Here is a 26,546-nt window from a genome sequence, read left to right as displayed (position 1 = left end):
GAGTGCTGCTGTCCCCTTCCCTGTGACAATCCAGGCCACAGGAGAGGAAGCAAGGCTGGAACACTGCCTCCAAAATAGGTGTCACAGTTTCAGATTGGACCCTTTCACTGCAACCCCCATCATACTTATTTGAGTGTGTGCTGCTTCGAGGTTTTCTTTTAACCACCTAAAATCTCATTCGTGGCACCTTTAGAAAACCAAAAATGGTATCTCAAGTCCTCAATCCTCACACCCCTTCCCTAGACTTCGTATTGCAGCCCCTGAGCCTTCAACTGGAGTCTGTAACTCTTCTTCAGAGTAACTCCTGTATCTGGTTCTGTGCAGCTGTCCCTGATGATACGCGCTATCGACAGGACTCCCTGGGGCAGAGGACACTTGACCACACTCCGCATACTTCTGGCACAGGTGGTAGGAGACGACAGCGGCACAGCCGCTTGGTGTCACGTTAACGCGCAGAGGAACACATCGGTCACACCACATGGAGTTATTTTTATTACGGCACGTGTGTGCCCATTCTGTAACTTATTTCACTTGCAAGCGTGACAGGCGAGGCGTCTTCCTCTCTCTCTACATGGGCCGCTCCCGGGGCCTGGTCACAATATGCCACCACAGGGGGGGCAAATCGCCTTCCTTTCGGGCCGGGGGCAAAGCTTCAGTGTTGGGACCACCGAGTGGGGTTTCCTCCTGCAGCTGCTTGACCTAGAAGGGGGAAGGGAGGAACAATTAGAGTCAAACTGACTGGAAAATGTGAAGTATCTGCTTTGAATCTGTGTCACATGTACATGCTTTCTGGCTTCACTACTGCAAAGGGTTTTTTATATATACCTGCCTTATTTTTATACCCACAGTTTTTTGTTTTTTTTTTTTTTTTTTAATTTTTTTTTTCAACGTTTTTTATTTATTTTTGGACAGAGAGAGACAGAGCATGAACGGGGGAGGGGCAGAGAGAGAGGGAGACACAGAATCGGAAACAGGCTCCAGGCTCCGAGCCATCAGCCCAGAGCCTGACGCGGGGCTCGAACTCACGGACCGCGAGATCGTGACCTGGCTGAAGTCGGACGCTTAACCAACTGCGCCACCCAGGCACCCCTATACCCACAGTTTAACTCAGAGAAACAATTCTCCTTAAAGGTTTTCCCATTCTTAAAACAGCAGAGCCAAGAAACCCTCTGCCCCGTCCCTTACTCATTAAGCAAAATTGCGACAATTACCCCTTGTTATGGTCCCCCCACCTGTACTCCCTAAAAAGACATTTTTGTGTCTCAGCTAAGAGCTCTCCAAAAGCACCATTAGGAAACCTTAATTCTTCTATGTTAGAGATGTTCATTTTAAAGCCCAAGTAGCAACCAGAACAAGATATAAAGTGAAATCACACGTGAAAACGTGCTCCATTATGCCTGATGTTGTCCAGTCACCCCCCGGTTCCAGAGACCTCCAAGACTATCCCTGTCCTGACAGAGGACATGTAAGAGACCCACTCGCCAGAGCCATGATTTTCTGGAACTTCCTTCAGAAAAAGTTCTGGATTGTGGGTGACCGGTGCCTCCGGCATATGTGCTGTTTAATCATGTCAGGCGGACGAGGTAAAGGGAGAACGTTTCTACAGAGGGGTCACCGGTGACTGACTGCAGAATGAACCTACTGCTCTCCATGAGTAAGTACACCTCTGCCCCCTTTCCCAAAGAGGAGACATCCCTTAGCAAACACTGCCCTCCCTGGTCACAATGACTTTCTTTCCACTCCGCCCTGGCCAAGGACTTCCTGCCGTCAACATCCTGGACCTTATCACAAGCACCCATATGACTTTCGAATCATGAATCAGATATCCCACTATACAAACACAGTGCCCCTCTCCGGCTCGTGCTTAAATGTCCCTTTGAAGATGCTCTTGAAACTCAAGAGATGGCCGGTTCACAGACCTCCTGACCCAGCTTGCCCTTCTCTCTCCACCAGCCTCCTGCCTCCGTGCCTCCTCTACCCACTTAGATCCCACCAGAACAATCACGTGAACAGCCTCTGGTCTTGGGACACTCTCGACCGGACAAACGGTAACCACTCACTTCCAGTCTGCACCAGACCGCCTGTATTGCTAGAAAGAAGAAAATGCTGGCACAACTGCTATCACAACACACGAGCTATTCCCAGCTTCAACTGGGCCTTCACCACCACCTGGCGATCTTCCTATTCCCGGCGTGCTCCTCTCCCGCGGCTACCACATCCTTCCCACATTCTCCAAACAGGCTGCACCCACTTCATGCCTTCCCCTCCTCGCAAAAAAGAGAAGCCATCCCGTACGACTCTCCTTTTCCCGTCACCAAAACTTCTGGCCCAAATGTACTTCCACGCGTCTTTCGTCCAATTCTCGTGGAGGCAGAACCCGTTCTCCTTTCAAAGGCCTCCACGTATGCCTGGGATCCCATCCCTCTTCTCGAAAGCTTTCCTCCTTGACCTTTTCACCTCGCTTCAATCCCGTCCGTTTCTCTCCCACCCCATCTCCTCATCAGTACACATGCATCCATATTTACCTTAAAAGAAAATAATGCCTCGGTCTCCAGTTCCAGTGAAACTTCTCAAGAACCCCTCGCCCCCAACCCCACAGCTGTCTTCTCCTTTCCACTTGCTGCCACCAGTGCCATTAAACCCTCCAAAAAAGGCTCTCGCCAAGGCCACTAATGCCCTTCCCGTGGCCACGATCTGTGCTCATTATTTCCAGGCGTCACTCTATTCCACTTTTTAGCAACTTTCGGCCAAGGTGGCCAACGCTGACCGGCCATTCCTGAAACACTTTGTCCTGGACTTGCTGTCACCCTTCTCCCCTGCAGGGGGCTCTGCCATCTCCTTTCCTGACCTCCACACGTGGGAGCGCCTGTGACTTTGCTTGTCTCTCTCCACTCTCTTAAGAATCACATTTCTGTGGCTTTTATTTTTTAATGTTTATCCATTTATTTTTAAGGGAGGGCACAAGCTGGGGAGGGGCAGAGAGAGAGAGGGAGACACAGAATTCGAAGCAGGCTCCAGGCCCTGAGCTGTCAGCACAGAGCCCGATCGATGTGGGGCTCGAACTCAGACCGTGAGATCATGACCTGAGCTGAAGTCGGCCACCCAAACGACTGAGCCATCCAGGTGCCACTCTGTGGCTTTTAAAACAACGGATATGTCACAAATTTCTATTTCAAACTCAAATCTTTCCTTTGAGTTCGCAATTCGTACACCCAAAGTCACCTACTGACATCTGCACTTGGGTCTCACAGTATTCTCAAATTTAACAAACTGAAAACCAAGCGGTTGCTTGTTCCTCTGACACCTGTTTTTCCCTCATCTTCTCTAGCTCAATAAATCATCACCAAACTCCAGGTGTTAAAGCTTGAAACCTGGAACTCATTCTCGATTCCTCCCTGTCCCTCATGCACCCCCTCATGGCTGCATCCAGTCAGCCTTCACGTCCCTCCAAATGACATCCTGAATCGGCCCCTTCCCTATCCGCTGCATCCGCCCTGGTGCAACCCCCAACCGGCCTCTCCATCTCGCCTCCCACCCTCTCCAGCACACCCTTCCCACTATGGCAACGCTCAGCTTTTAAGAACGTAACTCAGACCTCCGCAGTGAAAAGTGTCTGAGGCGCGGGTGGAAAGTTAGGGACAGGCGGGGATGGCAAGCAGGTCAGGCAAAGGACTGAGGAAGAGGAGGGCAGAAGCAAAATAGCAGAAAACCCAGAGACCAGCGACACATTGTCACCTGTTTGCACGAAGCCTGTAAGTGCTACATTTAACACATCTAGGAACATCTAGATATACTAGGAAGTATATCTGGGAGGCAAGGGGCCACGGTGACTGTCATCACCGGAACCTGGGCCTCTGCGCACGGGGAACAAAACCCGAGCGCGCTCCTGTGCCACCCATGCGGGCCGAGCTCTGCGGCGAAAGGCGGGGAGGACTCACCTCCCGCTCCCAGCTCTCCCTCTGCAGCTTCTTCCACTGCTCTCTCTTGGCAAAGTAGTCTGGATACATCGCCTTCTCGGACGGATGCCAGTCGTCTAAGCACCACTCAGGAACCTGTCCGGAGACGAAATCACTGCGTTGGCCCAAGGGAGGCACTGACGTGCCAGCCACAGGGCCTGCCCAGAAGGCAGAAGGCAAACTGACGGGATATTTTGAAGCACCGCACACACCAGACCGTTTCTGGCACAACGCAGCGAGCAGCAGAGGGCAGCTCAGAGTCAAAGAGCCCAGGGCCGAGAAACCTCAAGGCCAGTCCAAAGAGAGCCGGCACCACTGCTCCCTGACCCGCGCACTCTTCCTGCTACGTGGAATTGTTACCTGTAATTGCTCAGAAATAGTGAGCACAACCCAAATCGGTTACCTTTAAGATGCAAAAGTGGGTGATATACACCAAGTAATTTAGCCCCTTCCTTTGTCAAAAAGATACCGCAAGACTCTGGAGCTGAATTTCAAAAAGAAAAGCCTAAATGTCACCTGGGAGAGAGGAAACAGACACCGCAGAAAAGTATTCACAATTGTCAGAAAGAAGTTGGCCTCCCTGCCCCCCACGGGGCAGGTGGTTTTGGGGCCAAGGGTTCAGGATGGGAGGAACAGAGTCTGCGGCTGCCCCCGCGATGCTCGCCCACCTTGTAGCACTCATATCTCTCGTAGGAGGTCCCTCCTGGAGACTCGGGGAAGACGTACGGCTGAGGGTGCTGATTGTGCCAGAATTCTTCCTCCGCCTCCCTCAGCAGTTGGGTGGCCTTCACCATATCCTTTTCATTCTTATGTTCTTCAAACCGAGCTCTCAGCAAACAAGCAAAGTAGCGGTATTTGTCCCTTAAATCAAAATGGTTTTGGAGATTAGAAATGTTATCTACTCAACTGAGCAGGATTACTGCCTGACAAGAGGCTGTACTTCCACTAAGCCCTTCTGGTTATGTAGCATGACTACCTGGACCCTCCCCAGGCCCTGCCAATGGAACAGCCACATCGTTAGGACTGCTTCCTCCGCAGTTCCCCTGCCCCCGACAGTGGGGGGAAAAAAACAAAAAACAAAAAACAAAAAAACTGTGTTAGGGGCATCCGGGTGGCTCAGCTGGTTAAGCTTCTGACTACAGCTCAGGTCATGATCTCCCGAACTGTAAGTTTGAACCTCGCATTGGGCTCTGTGCTGACAGCTCAGAGCCTGGAGCTGCTTCAGATTCTGCGTCTCCCTCTCTCTCTGCCCCTCCCCTGCTCATACTCTGTCTCTCTCAAAAATAAACATTAAAAAAAATTTAAAAACACTGTGTTAAATACAACCTAACCACTTTCCCCACTTTCTCCTCCAAAAAAAAAAAAAAAGAATGCAGATTCAAACAACAAAAAAAGATAATTTGCAAAAGAGAAAAACTATAGCCTCTGTAGGCTCATTCAACACGCATTAAGTGACAACTTACTGAATTTCCGCCTACTTTGTGCGAGGCACTGTGCTAAATTCTGGAGATAACAAAGATGAGTAGAAAGGGAGGTGTTACACAATTATATTGCCTGAATCAGAGACACAGAAGTTTGAATCCTGACTCCAACACTAACTGCAGGATTGTAGGCAAATTAAGGTCAGGTTCTAGAAGAAATGGTAGGCAGAGATCATTTAAAGCCTTTCAATAATCCAAGCCACAGATGAGAAGACCATGAAGCAGGCAACTGTGATGGTAGGAGACAGGAGAGAGACATTTATGCTACAGAATATGAGAGTGTCTGCTAAAATCAAATTGCTTGGGACTAAATCTTAGCTTACTCACCATGTAACCTGGGGGTAATGTCTTTAGGCCATGGGTTCCTCCTCTACAAGTGTTAGTAACGGTACCTAGATCTTAAAGTTATCCTAAAGATCTGACAAACCAAATCATATAAACACACTTCAGACAGTGCCTGGTACCTCCTCTGCTCAATAATGTCAGCTACTAACATTATTACACTGTGGAGAGAATTTACAAAAATCAGTATCCAATTATACACAGCACACAAGTACATGTGTCACTGGCAGAGTTGGTAGGTAGAGAGTATTTGAGAACAATTCTAAAACTTAACGCTGAGTGGCTGAATAATGCCATTACTAACAATACCATTAGCTGAGACAGGGAATTGGGGAAAAGGATCAGAATGAGGCAGCAAAGAGTCTGGTTTTAAGGCATTAAGACAAGTTGAGTTTCAAAGAACAAAACAGTTGGAAAACAGCTCTAGAGACAAGCGAGGGTAGGTGGTAACTCAAGTCCTAGATGATTAGATGAGGCTACCTGAAGTATATACACCAATAACCAAGGACCTGGGATGCAACCATGGAGAACAAAGAGCACTGAGGACAAAAGGAGAAAGAAAAGTCCTAAGAGAGGAGGTAAGTCTTAAAAAACGCTGAGTCAGTATTATCATAGGAGATGCTTTCATTCTTTCTTCCATGACTATGGACTTTAATATTCCCAGATGCAGGGGAGTCTAGGTGGTCCACTTGGTTATGCATCCAACTCTTGATTTTGACTCAGGTCATGATTTTGCAGCTGGTTAAGTTCAAGCCCCGCATCAGGCTCCGTGCTAACAGTGGGGAGCCTTCTTGGGATTCTCTCTCTCTCTCTCTCTCTCTCTCTCTCTCTCAAAAATAAATGAATTAAAAAAAAAAAAATCCCAGATGCGATTCAGTGTTACCTGAATCCTTCATCTTTGTAAGACTGATAATTCTCTGTTATCTGTTTACACGTCCATCTTCCCCATTAACCCATGAGCTGCTACAGCGGAGAAAGAGGACTTACTAATTTTTATTTATTCAGTAGCCAGCGAAGAACCTGAAATGCAAATTTTGTCAGATGAATTAATGAGGAACATCAGGGAAGAGACTAACAATTCCACAATTGAGCCTGGCTATCTTTCTGTCTGGCAAAGAGAAGCAGGTCAATGGCTTTCCAATAATCACAAATGTGCGATCTGGGCTTCAAGGATAACCCTCCCCAACTTTTCCAGACCTACTTGGTTTCCCATCATTTAGAGCTTTTTCCCAGAAGCTCTTCTCCTGGGACTAGGCTTTAGGATTCCGATGAGGCCTGGCATCTACACATCTTGGGTTGCCACCCCACCATGCACTGCATCCAGGTCATGAAAATCTGTATGTCTGAAGACTATGTCCTAAGACTACTCTCGGATGGAGAGAGAGAGAGAAGAAAGAAGAGAATTACATGGCTGGTAAAGAATTATGTGAATGTGAAAATACTGGAAAGGGCTGGATGAAGCTGAAGAGGAAAGCTGACTCGAGGGGTGAGAGACTGATGATGCTTTAGGGTTAGGGACCTGAATTTTAATCCTGGCCCAGCCACCAGCTGGAGGGACTTGGCAAATTACTCTCCCTGCCTATTTCCTTACCTGCAAAATAAGGCTAAATAATCCCTGACTCCTAGAGTTGTTCTGAGAACTAAAAAACAACGCACATATTACTGTTGCTTATATTAAGAACAAGAAGGTCACGAAGAAAGCTCTTATTTAGTAAGCGCTGGACTTCCATCGGTATTCCTGAACAGAAAACTGAGGCCTAAGCCAGATAAACAACTCTTCAAGGTCTCGCAGCTAGGGGCGACAAGCTTGGATTCGAACTCGGGCCTACGGCCGGCTTCCCACTTTGTCCTCCTTGTCCTTGAGCCGCTCGGTCCCCCGAGGCCTGAGAATCCCCGGGATCCCCTCCCCGCACCCTAGGTCCCCCTCTCCCACCTGTGGACACAATACGACTCCAGGTGGCGCAGCGCCCGCTTATAAAGCCGCAACACCTTCTGCTGGTGGGTCAGGTAGGCACCCGGCGCGCAGAACGCCATGACCGCCCGCTTCCTCCAGCGGCCGCGGGGACTCCCGGGAAGCGGGAGGCCGGGCCAAGGGGCGGGGCGGCCGGAAGGGCGGGACGACGGACGCCACTTCCGCTTCCGCCGGGGAGGAGCCGGGCCGCAGTCATGAGTCGCTTCAAGTTTGTGGGTGAGTGCCTTGGGGATTCTTGGGCTTTTCTGACTATACGCGTCGCTCGCCGCGGCCAGGCACCCAGGACCTGAGCGCTCCCGCTTTTTGAAGGTTGAAAGGGCACTCAGTGGAAGAGGGCGCAGGGAGGCTTCTGACTGCCGTTAATGTTCTGGTGCTCGGCCTGGGTGCTGGTTTCACGGTGCGCTCATATGTGAAAATTAACAAACTGTTCAGTTACGATTTATGCTCTTTTCAACATATGTGTTCTATTCAGTTATAAGAGGAAGCGAAACTACAAAAAGAGGCCGTTCACTGTATTCCCCTCCCTCCCTATGCGCACCCCCCGCCCCTTCCCCCTCCATGACGGAGAGGATGACAGCTTCAAGGGACCCGTTCACTAATTCATGCGTTCATATCCCAGTTACTGAGCGCCTCTGGTGGGACAGGCACCGGTCTAGGAACTCAAGGCACAAAGACCCTTATCTGCTGGGATCACCATCAGGTGGAGAAAACTAGAGGACACAAATAGTGGGGAGAAGAACAAGTTCTGTTACTTGACGAGTACAATAATCCGTTCACCATCGGTAGAACAAGAGGGAGAATGCGACAGGAACCAAAGGGGGAAGAGTATTTACTACCAGGCACCTAGGAAAACCTGAGACATTGTGAAAGCTAGGATTGGAAGGGTAACTTGGGACTCAAATGTCTGGCTGACTTTACTTTTACTGTGTATAGGGTGGAGCTTCGCTGAAGGCTTTTAACCTTCATGGGTTAAGTAAATCATGGGGTGCCAGTTATGCACCAGGAACCTTGGGCTGTGCGTTATTACAGCAATGAGTGAAGCTGGGCATGATTCTTGTCATCGTGGAATTTCCAGCTACTTGAAGGTGGGAAAATGGCAATGATCACATCTCTCTTTTAATAAGGCAATCCTGATAGCTATTGTAGGTTTGGTGGGGGAGGGAGAGAGCTAGGGAAACGTTTCCAAGCTTGAACTAGGGCAGTGGAAAAGGGAGAGAGAAATACAAGAGATGTCCGTATGCAGCATTTCGCAGCAGCGTGTTGATGGCGGTAAGAGAGCGTGAACAGTCAGAGATGACTCAGGGTTGGGATAAGTACCTAAATATGAGTGGAAGGATGATTAGTCTGGCAATGGGTAGGAGATGTATGGAGATCCATGTGATTTAGGTTTAAGTTTGAGAGTCTTAATAGGACATCCAGCTGAAGACGTTCACTGGGCAATTGGAAATGTAGTGTGAGAGGTCAGGATTATAAATTTAGACCTGAGAGTTATTTATTTTTACTGCGTTTGTCAATTCTACTTTTCAAAAGAATGTTTATTTATTTTGAGAGTGCACCGGTGCAGCAGAGGGGGAGGGAGAATCCCAAGCAGGGTCCGCACTGTCAGTGCAGATCCCGACACGGAACTGTAACCCACAAACCGGGAGATCATGACCTGAGCCAAAACAAAGAGTCGATTGCTTAACCGACTGAGCCACCCAGGTGCCCCAATCAGAGTTATTTTGAGCAGTATTCTTTACCAAGGACTTTGTGCTAACTTTGTGGAATTATGAAAGAATCTAGTGGCACAGTTAATTTTCAGACTGAAGAGATATGTACAGTCAAGACTTATATACCATCAAAGCAACTGCAGGGGAGAATGTGTCAAGTGCCACAAAAGAAATTTAAAAATGGTGTAGGAGAGCCTGGGGTGGGTCTGGGGGAAACAGCCCTCAGTGGTCGCAGACATTTTCCAGGTGTGGTGTCTGTCCTCCTCCCCGCTCCAATCTGTGATATAATTGATGAGGGAGGTGGGCCAAGAGCCATGAAGCAGTACACAAAGAAAAGACTTATTTGTGATATAAAACTAAATCCTTGCCTCCAGTCATGTCTCCTTCAACCCATTGTACATATAGTCTCCAGTGTGGTCTGTATAAAAATCAACTACATTTTTCTTCTGCTTCAAATCCTTCAGTTACTGTCCTCAGGAGAGTTGAAGTACCTTGACATAGAATACAAAACCTTTTCGTGTTCTGGTCCTGTCCACTTTTCCAGCCTTATCCCTCTTATTTTTGAAACATTTGGACATGCTGTTTCTTGCCTCTGACAAGGTTTTAGAGTGGCAGTTTGGAACCGTAAAGTCACTTCTGCCTCTAATATCCTACTGACTACCATCTTGCCTGGTTGATTTTTGCTTGCTTTTTCAGACTTTGTAACTACACCTTTTAAAACATTATTTTATAATATTTATGTGTCTGCCTTTCCCACTAGCCCACACTTTAAGGCAGATAATCAGTAATATTTCTTTGTTTCCCAGGGGCTTAGTACAGTGACCATTCAATGGAAGTAGGGATGGGTAAAACAATATATGTAGTTTTAGTACTATGGTGATAAGAAAATCGATGAAGGAATTTTAAGCTAGGAAAGACTTCTTGAAGAAGGTGGTTGTAATTAGAATCCATTCTTTTTCCTGTAGGATCTTCATTTCTACTTTTCTGAGATAGCTGGTGTTAAAATTTTTAAGTACAGTAAAACCTTGGTTTGGGAGCTTAATTTATTCCAGAAACATGCTTGTAATCCACAGCACTTGTAGATCAAAGCAAATTTCTCTATAAGAAATAATGGAAACTCAGAAGATTAGTTCCACTTAGAAGAAGATTTGTAATATAGTACAAAATAAAAAAGAAAATACAAAATATAAAGAAAAATAAATTAACCTCCACTTACCTTTGGAAACCATCGTGGCTGGTGTGAGAGAGACGAGAGAGGGGGGTTATTGTGTAGGACGACTTTCACGATCACTAATGGATGCTGACTACAGTACGGCATTAATAAACTCTTGTCATCTACTGTGTTTAATGCAACTGGCGATAAGGCAGCGGAGGGAAGTGTCTATATCTGCGGGCAGCCTGACCTAGAATGAAGCAGAGCATTCCTAAGCTTACTCTTGTATGGAAAACCAAAGGACTGTCCATAGATGCTTTGAAGTGACAAAAAATGCACTAGTGCCAATTGTGAGCACCTTCCAGTGTTCTGAAAAATCACTGATTTCTGCCAAACACCGTGGCCTGAGACTGAGCATCTGAGCATGAGAGGTCACCCACAATCCCGCAGCGAGAGAGAGAAGAATCATTGGTTCAGCTGTGATCATGTGATGTTCAGTGTCATGTACTACCTGTATTGCAAGACATTGCTCGTTTATCAAGTTAAAATTTATTAGAAATGTCTGCTTCTCTTGCAGAACAAGTTACTCACAATCCAAGGTTCTGGTGTATATCCTTCCCTAGTTGTTTAATATATTTACACATGGAAGTATTTTCCAGCAGTGACAGGAGTGGTGTGTAACACTTGACGCATTTACATTTCTTTGGTTGTTTTGTGTATATGTTTGAAATAATGTAGTGCTCTCTTTAAATTAAGATATTTTGTTCTCTAAATCTTCCAAAGTAAAATACTCCAGGAAATCTCAAAATGTTACAAACTCTGGAACACCCCCAGTTTGAGAAGCACAGCTTTAGATGATTCCTGTTCTAGCCCTTCCTCCTGCCCCTCCATGAGCCACTGAGAGCAGCTGGCAGTAGTTAGTGACCTAACTACCTCTTGGGGCCATCCAGCTGGGGGGCTTTTAGGCACCTAAGATTTATCTGTAGTTGTTTTCTTTCAACAGGATTCTCATCCTGCCCTGTGTTCCTAGAAGCAGACTGGTTGGGAGTTCTGGCCACCTTTTTTGTATAAATTCTGTTTCCCTAGGGATTGGATCCTATTTCCTATTCTTCGTCTTTCATTGCCTTGAGCAACCTAGTCATTCATCCATTCTAAAATATTTACCGAGTCTCTGTGCCATCCAGTGTGCTGAATGCTAGGAATCAGTGGGGGTCAGAAACCGGGTCACAGTGTAGTGGTGGAGACAGCCTCATAAGTGCACTAATGGCTTTACCACAGTTACAGAGAAGGGGACACTGAAGAAAGGAAACATGGTTCTCTGGGTGTTTGGTGAGGAACAAAACTTACTCTGGTGGGTTAGAAAAGATTTCCTTGAGGAAGTGACCCTTGGGCTGAGCTCTGAAAGACTGAGTTAGTAGGCAAAATAGGCAGAGAGAAGGTTCGAAACAGCACAGCCGATGCAAATATCCTGTGGCAAGAGGATACATGGTACTTTTTGAGGAACTGAAAAATGACCAGTGGTCTAGAGCAGAGAGAAATGGGGAAGGGGCTAAGTGGATAGGAGGACGGTACAGAATGAGCTAAAGAGATCAGCAGAGCCAAGATCATACCATGTTAGGACTTCAGTTTTTATCCTAAGAGTGAGGAGTCTGATTGAGGGTATCATGATCTGATTTATGAATGAAAGAAAATTTGGGTCCGGTGGAGAACAGAGTGGAAAGGGGTCAGAGTGGCATTCGGACTGGAATTGGTGGACTAGAGTGTTATGATAGTTGGAAAAGAGTATACAGGTTTGGTTGGGAGATAAAATCTACCTACTTGGTATATATACCTTGAGAGAAAAGGCGATGTCCTAGATTGCTTTAGTCCATTTGGGCTGTTCTAACAGAATATCGAAGATTGGATAGCTTATAAACAAATATTTCTCACAGTTCCGGAGTCTGGGAAATCCAAGATCAAAAGTGCTCACGTCCAAAACAGTATCTAACCCAGAGCCATGCATTTGGATGTCCTTCAGTTTTGTATCTAGCACAGAGGTTGGGCAACTTTTTCCTTAAAGGGCCACATAGTATATATTTTTTATTTTGTGGACCATATGATCTCTATTGGAAATACTCTGATCTCGTCACTCAAAAGCAGCCATTGACACTACGTAAACAAATGGGTGCAGCTTTGTTCCAGTAAAACTTTTGGAGACTAAAACTTGAGTTTCTTATAATTTTTATGTATCACAAAATACTTTTATTCTTTTGACTTTTTCCCCCCAGCTATTTAAAAATGTAAAACTATTTTTAGCTCAGGGGCAAACAAAAATAGGCGCTGGTCTGTGGGCGAGAGCTTGCCAACCCCTTAACCTAGCACATTTCTTTTTTCATGGCCCTGTCTCAGAAATTCAAGAGATTGCCGCACGGAAGTCTGTCTTTTGGATTCCTCTGATTGCTATGTGGTGGTGGTTAGTTTGTCTCCTAATTTCCTGTATTTCCTGTAAAGTCGAAGTTCTGTCAGAGGGCTAAGCAAATCTGAAACTATTTTAAATGCCCTATTTGCTGTCCTTTTGTATCCCTAGATCATAGGTGACAGTGATAGACATGATTCACTGAGCCCAAACAGTGAGGCATTAGTTTGGAGATGTGGTTTTGTTTTGGCCGCAAGCAGTTTTCCATTCTTGTTTTGAAAAATAAAACTCATTAATACCAGAAGTAGTTTTTAGCAATAAAGCAGGTACTGCTTTTAAAGGCAGCTAGTTTATAAAAAAAAAAAGGTAAATATTACTAATCCTTATAAGATGACATACTCCTAACTGTATAACTGCCTCAATTTCCCCCTAGTCAGAAGTAGCAGTTTCTGCCTTGTCTTTCTTCCTGTTGTGCTGTTACCCAGTCTCTCACTTTCTTAGTTTTTCAGGCTATTTCAAGCTGGAAATTGCTTCTCATGTAGTATTTGTTTACCTTTTTGAGTTTGTTGTCAGTAGACATACTTGTGACAGGAATTTTAATTGAAAAGAGACTGTCCCTTATTATGGATTAGGATATTTTGAACAAGTTGTTAAATGAGTAAGATTTTGACTGGCTTTATTTTCATAATTGTGTCATGAGTTGGGTACAAAAAGATTGGCTGTTTAATAATGAATTGAGAGTGTTAGCCACCTGAGGTGGTATGGAAGTGTAGCTAATGTTGACTGAAATTCCATGTGTTGTTGGCACGTTACAGAAGGTATACTGTGCTCAGTAATAATAATTAAGTACTTTTTATAGGATTAAAAAAAATTTAATGTTTATTTTTGAGAGACAGAGACATGGCATGAGTGGGGGAGGGGCAGAGAGAGAAGGAGACACAGAATCCGAAGCAGGCTCCTCCAGGCTCTGAGCTGTCAGCACAGAGCCTGATGCGGGGCTCAAACTCACAGACCGCGAGATCATGACCTGAGCCGAAATCGGACGCTCAGCCGACTGAGCCACCCAGGCGCCCCTTTTTAAGTTTTTTTTTTTTTTTTTAACGTTTATTTATTTTTGAGACAGAGCGAGACAGAGCATGAACGGGGGAGGGTCAGAGAGAGGGAGACACAGAATCCGAAACAGGCTCCAGGCTCTGAGCTGTCCGCACAGAGCCCGACGCGGGGCTCGAACTCACAGACCCGTGAGATCATGACCTGAGCCGAAGTTGGACGCTCAACCGACTGAGCCACCCAGGCGCCCCAGGCGCCCCTTTTTATAAGGATTTTAATTTGCAAAATGCTTTCACATTTATTTTCCAGTTTGAGCCACATTTCATTCCTGGAAGAAGAAACTTTATGCCCTCTCTCCTAGTGAGGAAACTGAGGCTCAGAAGGCCTACTGATTTGCCCAAAGTCATTCAGTTTATTAGTCACAATACCAGGAATTCTTTCTTGTTTTAGAGAAAGAAGGAGAACAAGCAGAGGAGGGGCAGAGGGGGAGAGAGAATCTCAAGCAGGCTCAAGTGGAGTAGAGCCAACGCAGGGCTCGATCTCATGACCCTAGTAGTGTCATGACCTGAGCTGAAGTAGAGTCGGATGCTCAACCCGACTGAGCTACCCCAGGCGCCCCTAGGAATCTGACTCCAGAGCTCATTCTCTTTCCAGAACTGCAGTTCCTCCGTTTTATTGTATTTCTTGGAACTTGCTTACGGATTTACTTTTTGGTGATCTGTCGATTTAAACTTTTCTTTGATCCCTCCATGTTGACCTGTTACTTAATCACCCTGTAGGTGTCTGCCGGTGAGTGGGTGGATGGGGAGTGGGAGGGCCATTGGCCAGCCCGTAGAGGAGAGAACTTAGAGGAGACAGAAGTGACTCAGAGTCCAGAAAAAGAACATATTTGCCTCTGTAGATGTAGAGGAGGAAAAACTTCCTGTTGCCCTGTTAGGTTCTGTAGCTGGTCTAAGAATTAAACTGACATTAAGACATTAACAGGAGAAAAGCACATACATTTTATTTTTTGTGTATATGGGAGTCTTCAGAAGGAGAATGAAGCCCCAAAGCAGCTGTTAGGTCCTAAAGCATAAGTGGCAATGTGACCAAAAAAAAAAAAGGGGGGGGGGGCTTAAATCGTCTAAGTTGTGGTACAATGACTAGGAAACTAGGGGAAACTAATGGAAGATGATGAGGGTTATTTGGGTTTGTTCATACAGATTCATTTTGTCTTCGACTCCCAGTCTAGTGATGACAGTGCTCTTCTGTTCTTGGTATGGGAGGGTATCTTTAGTTCGGGGGGAGAGCAGAGAGCCTTGCTTGCATCTGCTGTTTCTCCAGTGCACTCAGCTTAAAATAACTGATATTTTGGGGTGGTATGTTCTGATCTTCTTCACCAAACCTGAATAAGGTGAGGCATTCTATTCAAAGGCTAGAAAGCCGCTCTGACAACTGGCTAGGGAAGACACTTCAGGCAAACTGTCAGAAAGAAAAGGGCCACAGGCTGTAAGTCACAAGAGGTGTCTTGCAGAAGAGGGAAGAAATTGGTGACTGAGTCAGTGCAGGATATTCTAAAGGCCAAGGCTCATCTGGGTCCAAAGCTGAATACAGATTTTTTTTTTAATGTTTGTTTATTTTTGAGAGAGAGAGCAAGAGAGCATGAGCAGGGGAGGGGCAGAGAGGGAGGGAAACAGAGGATCCGAAGCAGGCTAAATGCTAACAGCAGAGAGCCCAGTGTGGGTCTCGAACTCACGAACTAGGAGATCATGACCTGAGTGAAGTAGGACACTCAACTGACTGAGCCATCCAGGAGCCCCCCAAATACAGATTTTTGAAGTATACTGTGACTTAGGGCCCAAAGGACTGACCCACACCTGGAAGAAGTAGGTTCTCAGAGGTAGTGGTATCACCTGGAATTGGCTTCAGCCATATCTGCCTCAGGGTCAAGCCCTGAAGAACAGTTCAGCATCCAGTCCAGTGAGGGATGAGACAAGGACATGGAAAGGTTTCATAAACTGAGCCTCCAAGCTAGTCTTCGGGTTGCTTTTTGGTTTTTTCCAGGTTGCTTTTAAAATGAGCATCATGAAGTTTACTTGTTAAATTTGCTTGCTTTTTTTTCCTTTGTTTTTCACTTTGTGTTGTAGTAAAAGATTGCTTTGGAAAAATACTAATCTCTTAGCTGTGCAAAGGAGAAATGGGTAGAAACGATGCACACTGGATCTGTGCTCCTAACCGTCATCCATGGTGGGTGATTGTAGACGGACCCCTGTGAAGGATTATTCTAGGCAGAAAGACCTCCCCTCTTTCCTGGGTTCCCCTTCTCAGTCTGCACCCTTCCCTATCTAATTTCCTTTCCTTAATTGAAAAAAAACTAGTTGCTGAATTCTTATGATCTGAGCCATCCCACTGAACACCTATATTGAATTTATAGTATTCAGTGTTTGTGTGTCCATGGTCCTTTTAAAGGGTACCAGGTCCGAATTCATCTCCTACCCTGTATTGGCATATATACTGTTGCTGAAATATCTTTGATGCTTTCTGCCTTTTTTGTTGCTGTTTTCAAATACCTGGGATAGTCTCCACATCATCTCTTGGATGATCCAAACTCCCATTCATTGTCTAAGGTCTGCCTTAATGTTGAAGCAGCACAGCTTACTGAGGGCCAGGTTGGCAGAAATCAGAGTGAGAATATCCTCAGAGGAAGCTGAAAGTAAGCAGAACTAACATAAGGGTCTGTTGGTAGGCAACTGCCCCTTATCATTGTGAACTTGTCCTAGTTCTGAAAGCTAAAGGGAGTGGATTTTAAATAAGGAAGGCATTATTATTGCCCATGGCTGTCACAGTCTGACTTCACAGCTTGTTATTCCCCTGGCTCCCGTATACTCTACAGCAGGATTTGTCAAGAATGGCACTTGACTTGGGGGGGGGGGGGGGGTCAGATCATTCTTTGGGGAAGTTATCGTGATCATTGTAGGATATTTAGCAGCATCGTGGCCACAAGCCTGGGTTGCCAATAGCACTCCCTCAGTTGGGACAACTAGAAATGAATACAGACATTGCTAAATGTTGTGCAACAAGGGAGGTTAGAAGAAGAGAGGGGCTGCAAAATTGCTCTCCACTGAGGACCACTGCTCTACAGGCACAAGGAATTTCTTTCTTCTAGATGCAGAATTTCTTTCTTCCACACATCCATGTTGCAGAATGCCCTTTCCTATCGCTTCTCGGCCTTTTGGCTAAGATCAAGTGCAGAATGCCCTTTCCATTCATCAGCTTGCAAGCTTTAGCTTTGTTCAAGATCTAGCCCTCCTGTGAAGGTTTTCTTGCCAAAACTGTTATTGCGCCTTCTTTGTGCTCCCAAGCACATAATAATTATTTACAAACTTAACATGTATAGAGCTCCTACTATGTGCCAATCATTATCCTAGGTTCTAGGAATACAGCAGTAAAGAAAAATATTCTTGCCTTGTGTTGCTTAGTCTAGGCTACTGGATCACAAATTATATATTAGTTACCATATAGACTATGAATTCCTGGAGGGCAGGGACCAAGTGTTGGGTCTTACTCATTTCTATATCCCCTAACTCCTTACATAGTATTTGACACAGAGATAGATGCTTTTCGTAATATTTGGTGAATAAAAAATAGTTTATTCCACTCTCTGCATCTCGACCTACATTACCTCAATTCAGTTTCTCTTCGTTGTGAAAATGAGCTCTCGCCTGTTTCCAAATGAGATAAACGGATTCAATCTGCCCCTTCAAATCCTGCCTTCTGCAAAGATGCCAGAATGAGATGTCCAGAAGACAACTCTTGCTGCTCTGCCTAAAACCCATCTGTGCTTCTTGTTGCATCCAGTATTTTAAAGACAGATGTCTGTAACATAGCTGAGTCTGGACTTTCTGGCTACTCCCTTCCCTATAATTCTCTCCCAATAGCCAGAACAGTCTATAGCTCTCTACAATCACTATTTCACACCCCGAATGCATTGTTCCTTCTTCCTCTGTCTGCATTTCCCCTCTTCTATTGGGTAACTCTAACTTACCCTTTAAGATTCAGTTCAGGGGTCCCTTCTTTCTGGAAACTTCTAGGCCACCTACCAGACTAAGGTAGTTGTTCCTCTTCTGTGTCCCACAGTGCCAGTGTCTACTTATGATATTTCTTAATTGTCTGTAATGTGTCTGCCTTCCCAATTCTGCAGGGAGTTTCTTGAGGGCTGGAATTATATCTTACTCTTTGCATCCCAGGTGTCTAGCACAGTAACAGACAAGTGGTGGCACTTAGACTTTGAATGAAAAATTTAGTAACAGCTTTTATTTATCATAGAAGTTTAAAATAGAAGCTCTTAATTATTTACTTTTACCTTCCACAGATATTGGTATCAACTTGACAGATCCTATGTTCAGAGGAATTTATAGAGGAGTTCAGAAGCATCAAGGTAAATGTTTCTGTTGTTAAGATAAAATAAAGACAAGCTTTCTGCCTCAGGGAGATGATGGAAAGCATAATCCACTTTACAGCTGAAATATTAAAGGATTTATTATGCAACTTGGATAAAACTATAAACAAAGTGAAACATTTATAAGCTATATTGGTAAGCCACGGCCATGAGCATTTATAAAGCACCTATTATAACAAAGTGTTACCAAGGTCTTCTCTGAGGAAGCTTATGATTTTGAATAAAGAACTTTAACCATATGCATAAAAGCCAAACAATCGCTGATTGCTTAATTGGTCTTTTAAGCATCTGAACAGTAGGGCACATAATTTAAAAAATCACCTGCAGTTGAACATCAGTATCTAGTCCTTTGAAAACGTTTTCCCGCTAAGCGACAAAGAGGTAATGGGATTAAGGAGTAGGCGTGCTGCTGTCCACCCTCCCTGTCTTACCTTTCCCCCCTTTCCTTGCTAAATCCCAGATTGCTAAGTCTTGCTAAATCCCAGATACCTGTGGGATAGGTGGGAATAGACAGGAGTCTCTCAAAGGTTGATGGAAAGCTTAGCCAAAAGCAAAATGGCTTATATTTATCATATCAAGTTCATTTAAAAAGCATATTTTGTCAGCTGAGGTGAGTAAGCAGGAAATGATGGCAACAACAAGTTTTTGAAAGAATTTCTCCAATAAACTGGTTTGTGAATATTGCCTCAGAAAATTACCGTACTTGTTACTATGTGAATGCAAACAGGAAATTTGGTTTTGAGGCCTGGGTGAAGTGCAAGTGCACATTTCAGCAGTTACGTCAAGATAATTTTACTGTGCTTCTAGGTGGTAATGAGCGAAAGCTTCTCTGAATACAGAGAATGTTAGATGTCACTTACAAGAAAGTTAAACATTAGCTTTCATAAGCCTTACCTCAAAACATACCTTTTCTACTTCATTTAGAAGTTTAGATAATGTTTTTATGTTTATCAAATGTTAGGTACTACATCTTAGAGTATGTAATTATATTGATTTTCTTGCCTTTGTAGCACTTAATAGATTTCATGCTTTATGACTCTGTGTATGTATGTTTGTATGTGTGTTTTTATGAAATAAGTTTTATTCTTATCAGTATCCCTCTGGTTTACAATATTTAGCAAAACTGGATGTCTTAGTGTAAGTTCACTAAGTTGATATTTTTTGTCTAAAAGAAATTTTATAGCTTCTAGAAGTAATGATAATTCTAACCAAATTTACTGTGATACTTAAATCTGAAATTAATACATGGATTTATGTCATTTTTTAATATTGCTGTCCATTTACCTCAAGCCTCTTAAAGCTTAGCCTTCAATTGATCTCCCCAGAAAGCTTATTGTTACTTAACAAGAAATTTTGGGAAAAAGAAAAAAACTGTCAGTGAAAATAAAAATTATCCTTCCTCAATGGGAATGGGAATTATAATAATACGGTATTAACTGAAATTTACAAAGAGAGGTTTTATCATGTTTTGGGAAGCATTACAGATACACTCTGAAAAGCCCTAGTAAAAATAAGCAATCTTAATGACTTTTATTTTTATTAAAAAAAATACAATACCAACAAGTTTCAATTTTAAGGCAACTGATTTAAGTTGTAGTGAGCAAATTCACCTTTCATTTGAACTTCCTGATTTTTGTCATTTTTCTCCCTTTTGGTCAACAGAATAAAATACAATTAAATGGATAACTAGTCACCTAGTTTGACTGATATAGGTTTCCTTTTTTTGTTTTTTTTAAGGTTATCACTGATTGTTATCATAAGTACTCATCAAATGGTATTGATTTGGTAAATATGATTGTTTCTATGTGTTTTTCTTTCAAGAAGAGATAATTAAGTGAAAAAAATTTTTACTAGCTTTTCTTAACGTGGGGTTTTTGCTTTTATAGACGACTTACAAGATGTAATAGAAAGAGCTGTCCAGATTGGTGTTAAAAAGGTAACATTTCATTTTTGTTACTCTTAAGTTTTTTTTAAGAAATTAAATTTTGGTTAAGGTACTACAGAATAGAAGAGAAAGAGCTCAGGCCACACTTGGCATTTTGGGATATGTATTGTCAGCAAGTAATATTAGCAAGTTAATGAAGTAAAATATCAAAATTTTCTGTTCACAGCTATTTAAGTGATACAGACCTCATGCTTGGATAGTTCTTCCATGTGATCAGAAACATGGTAAATGGCAAAATCTCTTTGAAAAAAAATTTTAAGACCTATCTGAATTGCCAGGTTTGTCAAAATGCAACTCTTAATTTTATAATGTAATTTAGCATCTGTTAGAATTAAGTGATCATCAGAAACACATATCCTGGGGCACCTGGGTGCCTCAGTTGGTTAAGCATCCAGCTCTTGATTTTGGCTCAGGTCTTGATCTCATGGTTCTGGAGTTAGAGCCCTGCATCGGGCTCTGCACTGACAGCACAGAACCTGCTTGGGATTCTTCTCTTCTCTTCTCTTCTCTTCTCTTCTCTTCTCTTCTCTTCTCTTCTCTTCTCTTCTCTTCTCTTCTCTTCTCTTCTCTTCTCTCTCCCTCTCTCTCTCTCTCTCTCTCAAAATAAATAAACATTAAAAAAAAAATGTGTATCCTGTCACCACCTTTAGCTCTTATAGTATGGGTATACCATTTCAAAAACTGAGAGAACACTTTAATTTTTACAGTACTAATTTGATTATCAGGAAAATTCTATCTTTTAGAGAGTTCTAAGCAAATGAATGTTAGCACTGTGTCAAATTCTTTGAATAGATACTTCTTTTTAATTAGTATTTTTTTAAAAATATCAAGCTATCCTTCCCCCTCCTCCAACACACACACACACACACACACACACACACACACACACAAGAAATCGGGTGAAGTTCCATAGTATGGCATCAGGACACTTGGTGACTGTGGCTGCTAAGTTGAATAACCTGAGTTTTAAAAGATGACACTGCTGGGGCACCTGGGTGGCTCAGTCAGTTGAGCGTCCGACTTCGGCTCAGGTCATGATCTCGCGGTTCGTGAGTTCAAGCCCCGCATCGGGCTCTGTGCTGACAGCTCAGAGCCTGGAGCCTGTTTCAGATTCTTTGTCCCCCTCTCTCTCCGCCCCACCCCTGCTTGTGCTCTGTCTCTCTCTTTCAGAAATGAATAAACATAAAAAAAATTAAAATAAAAGATGACACTGCTGACTCATGAGTTCTCAGTCCCAACTCGGAACGCTATAGCTCTCATTCACAAGTAATAAGAAAGGATAAAGGTTACAGCATTCCTCTCTCATGATGCAGTCATTCTGTGCTTGGCAGATCGCTGTATAAAATGCTTTTCTGCAAACTCTGAATACCAGGCTCCTGAATTTCCGCGCGTCGGCCATGAGTAGTTCAGTCTTAACATTTGTAAACACTCACACACACACACACACGTAAGAATGACAGGAATGGAATAACTTGGACATGCTTCCAAATTGAAATCTAACTTGGTGCCTTGCTGTTACGTTGTGACTGAAAGCACAGTGATCGCGGCACCGCTGGCTTCCGGCACCATTCGTCGTCTGACAGTGATAATAACGCCTACTTGAGACTTGTGAGGGTGAACTAAAGCAGGAGTGCAGAGCACCTGGTATTGTACCTGCATGAAGTGAGCAGCCTGTATTTTGTGAAGTTTGTGGCAGAGGCCATCGGCCTAATGTCCTCAGTGTGAACTGGGAGAGGAAATTATGTCCTCTCGTCTTGTCCTTGCTTGTTGTTTTTCTAATCTCTTTGGGAAAGTTACAGATAAAAGGTAGAATTAATTAGCAACTATTTTACACAATTGAAATACTAAATGTGGGCACCTGGTCTTGTATTAAAGAATTAGGGAATGTTGGTAAACAGTAAAATTTTCCCAAAAGTTGAGGATTTAATTATGCCTATGCATTCCCTGAGTAAGATACTCAATGTGTGGTATATTAGAAGTCTGAGTTGCTTTATAAAAACGTCTGTTTGCCATTTGCATTTCCTCCTGTGTTTTATTGTTTTCTCTTTAGGCATACACCTAGAGTGAATTCTTCATTTTAGCTCAGGGAGGCACTTGAAGCGAGATGCTTAAAGAAATATACATCGGGGCACTTAAATCACTGCTCTAGAAGGATGTACACTTATCAGCACTGCCTCAGTGGCCACCATCAACACACAGGCTCTTTGGTGACATTTTCCTTTTAATACAGTAGCAAAGACACTGTTCTGACTGCTGGTGGACCCTAAGGGCTATCCCTTTAGAAGTGTGCTTTTCTGCTAAGAGCCATACATTTTCCTTACAAAGAAGTCATCAATATACATTAACCCAGAGATTGTCAGACTTTTGGTCTCAGAACCCATTCACATTCTTCACTATTATTGAAGACCCCAAAGAACTTTTGTTTTGGTTTTATCTGTTAATATATACTGTGTTAGACATTAAAACTGAGAAAAATTCAAAATATCTATTAACAATAAACCAATATATTACATAAGGAACATATTTTTAGGAAAAACAAATATTTTCCAACCCCCAAAAATGTAGTGACATGAATGGAATTGTTTTACCTTTTTTTTTTTTTTTTTAAACATCTCGTCCCTTTCCTGTCTAGCTCTTAAGACTGCTGAACTTGGGTATGTGTTTTTGCAGGCAGTCTGTTGTGACATTACACATCATGTAGCCTCTGGAATACTCCCTGCACACTTGTGACTGAGGGTGAAAAAGCAAATAGCATCTTTGGTATTATTTTGAAAATAGGTTTGACCTCACATATCCCCTGGATGTCCCAGGACTTCACTTGGAGAACTGTTGAATTAATAAACACTGTTGAATCTCTAACTTAGATTAACAGAATTCTAAATTCAGAAGTATTTAGTCAGGCTTTCATAATGTGATCTCTGGGGGGCGCCTGGGTGGCTTGGTCTGTTAAGCATAATGTGATCTCTGTCCTCTGTCATTCAATGTAAAACATACATGAATACACTTTAATAGGAAGGAGTGACACATTCCGTGTTGGATGTATGCTTGTATGTGTGGAGAGGGGTGGTCAGGGACCACTCTACGTAGGAGGTGACCTTTCAGCCAAATTTTAAAGGAAGGTAAGTGTGTGACAGTCTTAGAGAGGAAAGCATTCTGGAAAAGCAGCAGGGAGGCGTGTTTAGGAAACTTGTTGATACTCTGTTAAAGTGGGCATGTTTTCTTTCTGTTTCAGTTTATGATCACAGGTGGAAATCTGCAGGACAGTAAAGAGGCACTGCATTTGGCACAAACAAATGGTATCCTCCTCTCACTCTGACCCTCTCCCCCCCATATGAATTAAGTTATTTTGAAGAAATCTTTCTGTAACTGCCTCAGGTACAATACAACGGATCATGACGGGAAACAATAGGAAAACGGACTGAGTGTAACAGGGTGTGATTAAGATGAAAGGGTTCTGACACTGATATATCAGATGTTTGGTTAAATCCTCTCTCATCGTACTTAAGGATTATTTTAAGATTTCCTTAATGAGAATTAAGTTCACCAGGTATATAATTTAGTCTCCAGTATTCCTGATACAGGATTTTTGTGTGTATGCTGTAATGTGTTCAGGATGGGAGTTGCTTTTATTTTGCTTTTTTTAAACTTAAACTGTGAAGGATCATTTATTAAGTATGTATCATGCAGACCACAGTGTAAGGCCCCAGGAATGCAAGTAATAATGTATAATCCCTCAGATGCTCACTTTATGTTACACGTTTTGCATTTATTTAAAATCTATAAGGTTTGGAATTGGTTCCAAAGGGAATCCTAGTTACACAAAACATCTCCTTTATCTGGCATTCGTTTTACCTCACCTTTTTTTGGTTTTGTGTTTTGTCATACTTCATGTGCTAGACTTTGAAGAATTAGACATTCTATTTTATTTTTAAAAATACTGATTTACTTACTAAAAGCTATTTTGGGGGGTACCTGGGTGGCTCAGTAGGTTAAATTCCAGACTCTTGGTTTCAGCTCAGGTCATGGTCGCATGGTTCGTAGGTTTGAGCCCCATGTCGGGCGCCGTGCTGACGGTTTGGAGCCTGCTTGGGAATCTCTCTCTCCCTCTCTCTCTGCCCCTCCCCTGCTTGCTCTTGCTCTTTCTCTTTCTCTCTCTCTCTAAGTAAACAAAATATTTTTTTAAAAAGCTGTCTTTTTGTGGCAATCTTTCTAAACTGCATACTTCTCTTCAGGATCCACTGACACTTTTTCTTAATGATTAAGATAAAAATAACCATCTTCCCAGATGCCTTTGAGGTGTATAAGAATATTGTCTTCTATACTTTTTATCCCCAGAGAGATCTATTTTCAAAAGTTCTTGAATCTTCATTGTCAGCCCTCTTCACTCCTCCCTTCATGAACCTGTGTTCTCACTGTTTTAAAACCTCTGCCTCCTCTTATATGTAAACACCTGCAGGAGAGGCTGAGGAAGGCTCCCCACCTCTCACGTGGCTTCAGGTGCAAACCACTCAGAAGCCCTTTTTGACTTCACGTTGGTGTTTCGTGCAATTACAGTTATCAAGACATGGTCTGCAAATAAGTGAGCTTAATTTTTTATCAGATAAACAAATCTCCCTTCCACCTCCTTAACTCACCCTTTTTAAGCATGTTTAAATTTTAATTGTCATATTAACTATGTGAAACAAGATGGTCACATGAATAGTGAGTATGAAGATATAGTTAGGTTATGACACTTCATTCTGTAAGAAATTGTTTCATTTTCCATTCTGTTAGGCTGAGTAAATGCCAGGCTTTGGAAAGAGGTGAATTAATTATTTTTACCAATCTGTTAAGGCAATTTTCATATTCCTGTCCTGCTTTGCTAAGGTATTCCAAAAATTCTTATATGATTAACTTCATGCCATTCTGGCAGTTTGAATAGTTTATGGCTATTATTAAAAATTAACCAGCTGAAAGTATTTGATCTGTCATTTTTACATGTTAAATATAATATGAAAAATACTTCGGAAATAATCCTAAGACATTATTTTGTGCTAGATATGTTTTTCAGTACAGTTGGATGTCATCCTACAAGATGTGATGAATTTGAAAAGAATGACCCTGATCTTTACCTAATGGAGTTGTTAAATCTCGCTGAAAACAATAAGGGGAAAGTTGTAGCAATAGGGGAGTGTGGACTTGGTAAGTGCCAACCTAGCCCTGTTAGAGTGACTTTGAAAGTGATTGTTCTGTACAAGTTATGAGTAATTGTTGGTTCTTTTTTTATCTTTTAAAGATTTTGACCGACTACAGTTCTGTCCCAGAGATACTCAGCTCAAGTAAGGAACTTTATTGACTTCAGGAGTTATTGTAAAATCTTAAGAGTGATTTTTTTTTTTATATAGCTTTTATCAGTTCAGAATGTAGCTGGAGTAAGCATCAGGATTTTTTGTTAATCCCTTTGTATATCAAAAGTTAAGTGAAACAAATTCCATGCATACTTGCATGGAATTCATAAGGGATGGAAGCATATAGCTCCTAATTGGTTAACCGGCTAACTTAATTTTAATAGTGGAAAAAAGGGATGAGTTTTACATAATAGAGACTTTTGTTGTTCTTTTTTTCACGAATGTATTCATGCATGCATCATTCCAATGAGATGATTTAAATTCAGTTGTGGGGGACACGATTTACGGGCAAGGGATATTAAAAAGAAATTATAGGATCAATCACCAAAGCTAGAAAAACTTATTTTACTCTTGCTGGGCATTGGATATTGTCAACTTAGAATATGAGAATCCTTTCATAGGAGCCACATGGAGAATGGTGGCTTCTGAGAAAACTCCAAAGCTCACAAGCCATGTAGACTTCCTACAACCCACTGCCTATACCTTTTAATTGGAGCTCCTATAAAGCACACTGGTGGATAGTGTTACTGGCTAAAAAGAAAAATAGACTTAAGACTTGAGCATTTTGTTACATTTCAGAAACAGTGTATTAATGATCAAGATGATTAAACATTAGAGTAAATCCTTTCATAATTAAAATAGTATGTACATAGCAGGATATGGTTTAGGCTTGAACGTAGATGCCAAGTGCCCAGGTATTAATCTGTACTAGGGAGTC

At 42.9% G+C, this 26,546-nt stretch overlaps 2 protein-coding genes across 5 annotated transcripts in view; one reads left to right on the top strand and one right to left on the bottom strand.

Annotated features, from left to right (window-relative positions):
• Positions 1-469: 469 nt before the first annotated feature.
• NDUFB9 (NADH:ubiquinone oxidoreductase subunit B9) lies at positions 470-7,869 on the bottom strand. Its single transcript, XM_058699029.1, has 4 exons — positions 7,713-7,869; positions 4,625-4,817; positions 3,939-4,052; positions 470-699 (listed from the first exon to the last, which is right to left on the bottom strand). The coding sequence occupies exons 1-4, from the start codon at positions 7,811-7,813 to the stop codon at positions 568-570; spliced, it is 540 nt and encodes a 179-aa protein (XP_058555012.1). The 5' UTR covers positions 7,814-7,869; the 3' UTR covers positions 470-567.
• A 22-nt stretch (positions 7,870-7,891) lies between these two features.
• The window catches only part of TATDN1 (TatD DNase domain containing 1), a 54,649-nt gene continuing 35,994 nt past the window's right edge, over positions 7,892-26,546 (top strand). For 3 of the 4 annotated variants that reach the window (XM_058699026.1, XM_058699027.1, XM_058699028.1), the window contains exons 1-6: positions 7,892-7,967; positions 18,410-18,475; positions 20,383-20,432; positions 23,674-23,737; positions 25,479-25,622; positions 25,717-25,759. In XM_058699026.1, coding sequence (XP_058555009.1) covers positions 7,946-7,967; positions 18,410-18,475; positions 20,383-20,432; positions 23,674-23,737; positions 25,479-25,622; positions 25,717-25,759 — 389 coding nt within the window. In that variant the 5' untranslated portion in view covers positions 7,892-7,945. Of the gene's footprint in view, positions 7,968-18,409; positions 18,476-20,233; positions 20,282-20,382; positions 20,433-23,673; positions 23,738-25,478; positions 25,623-25,716; positions 25,760-26,546 lie in introns of those variants that run through there. The other variant, XM_058699025.1, reaches the window with a different exon arrangement.

The sequence above is a fragment of the Neofelis nebulosa genome, chromosome 14 (assembly GCF_028018385.1).
Source record: "Neofelis nebulosa isolate mNeoNeb1 chromosome 14, mNeoNeb1.pri, whole genome shotgun sequence".
In the NCBI taxonomy this organism is placed as follows: domain Eukaryota; kingdom Metazoa; phylum Chordata; class Mammalia; order Carnivora; family Felidae; genus Neofelis; species Neofelis nebulosa.
The sequence above is the reverse complement of the archived record's forward strand: the minus strand, read 5'-3'. Positions and strand labels throughout refer to the sequence as shown.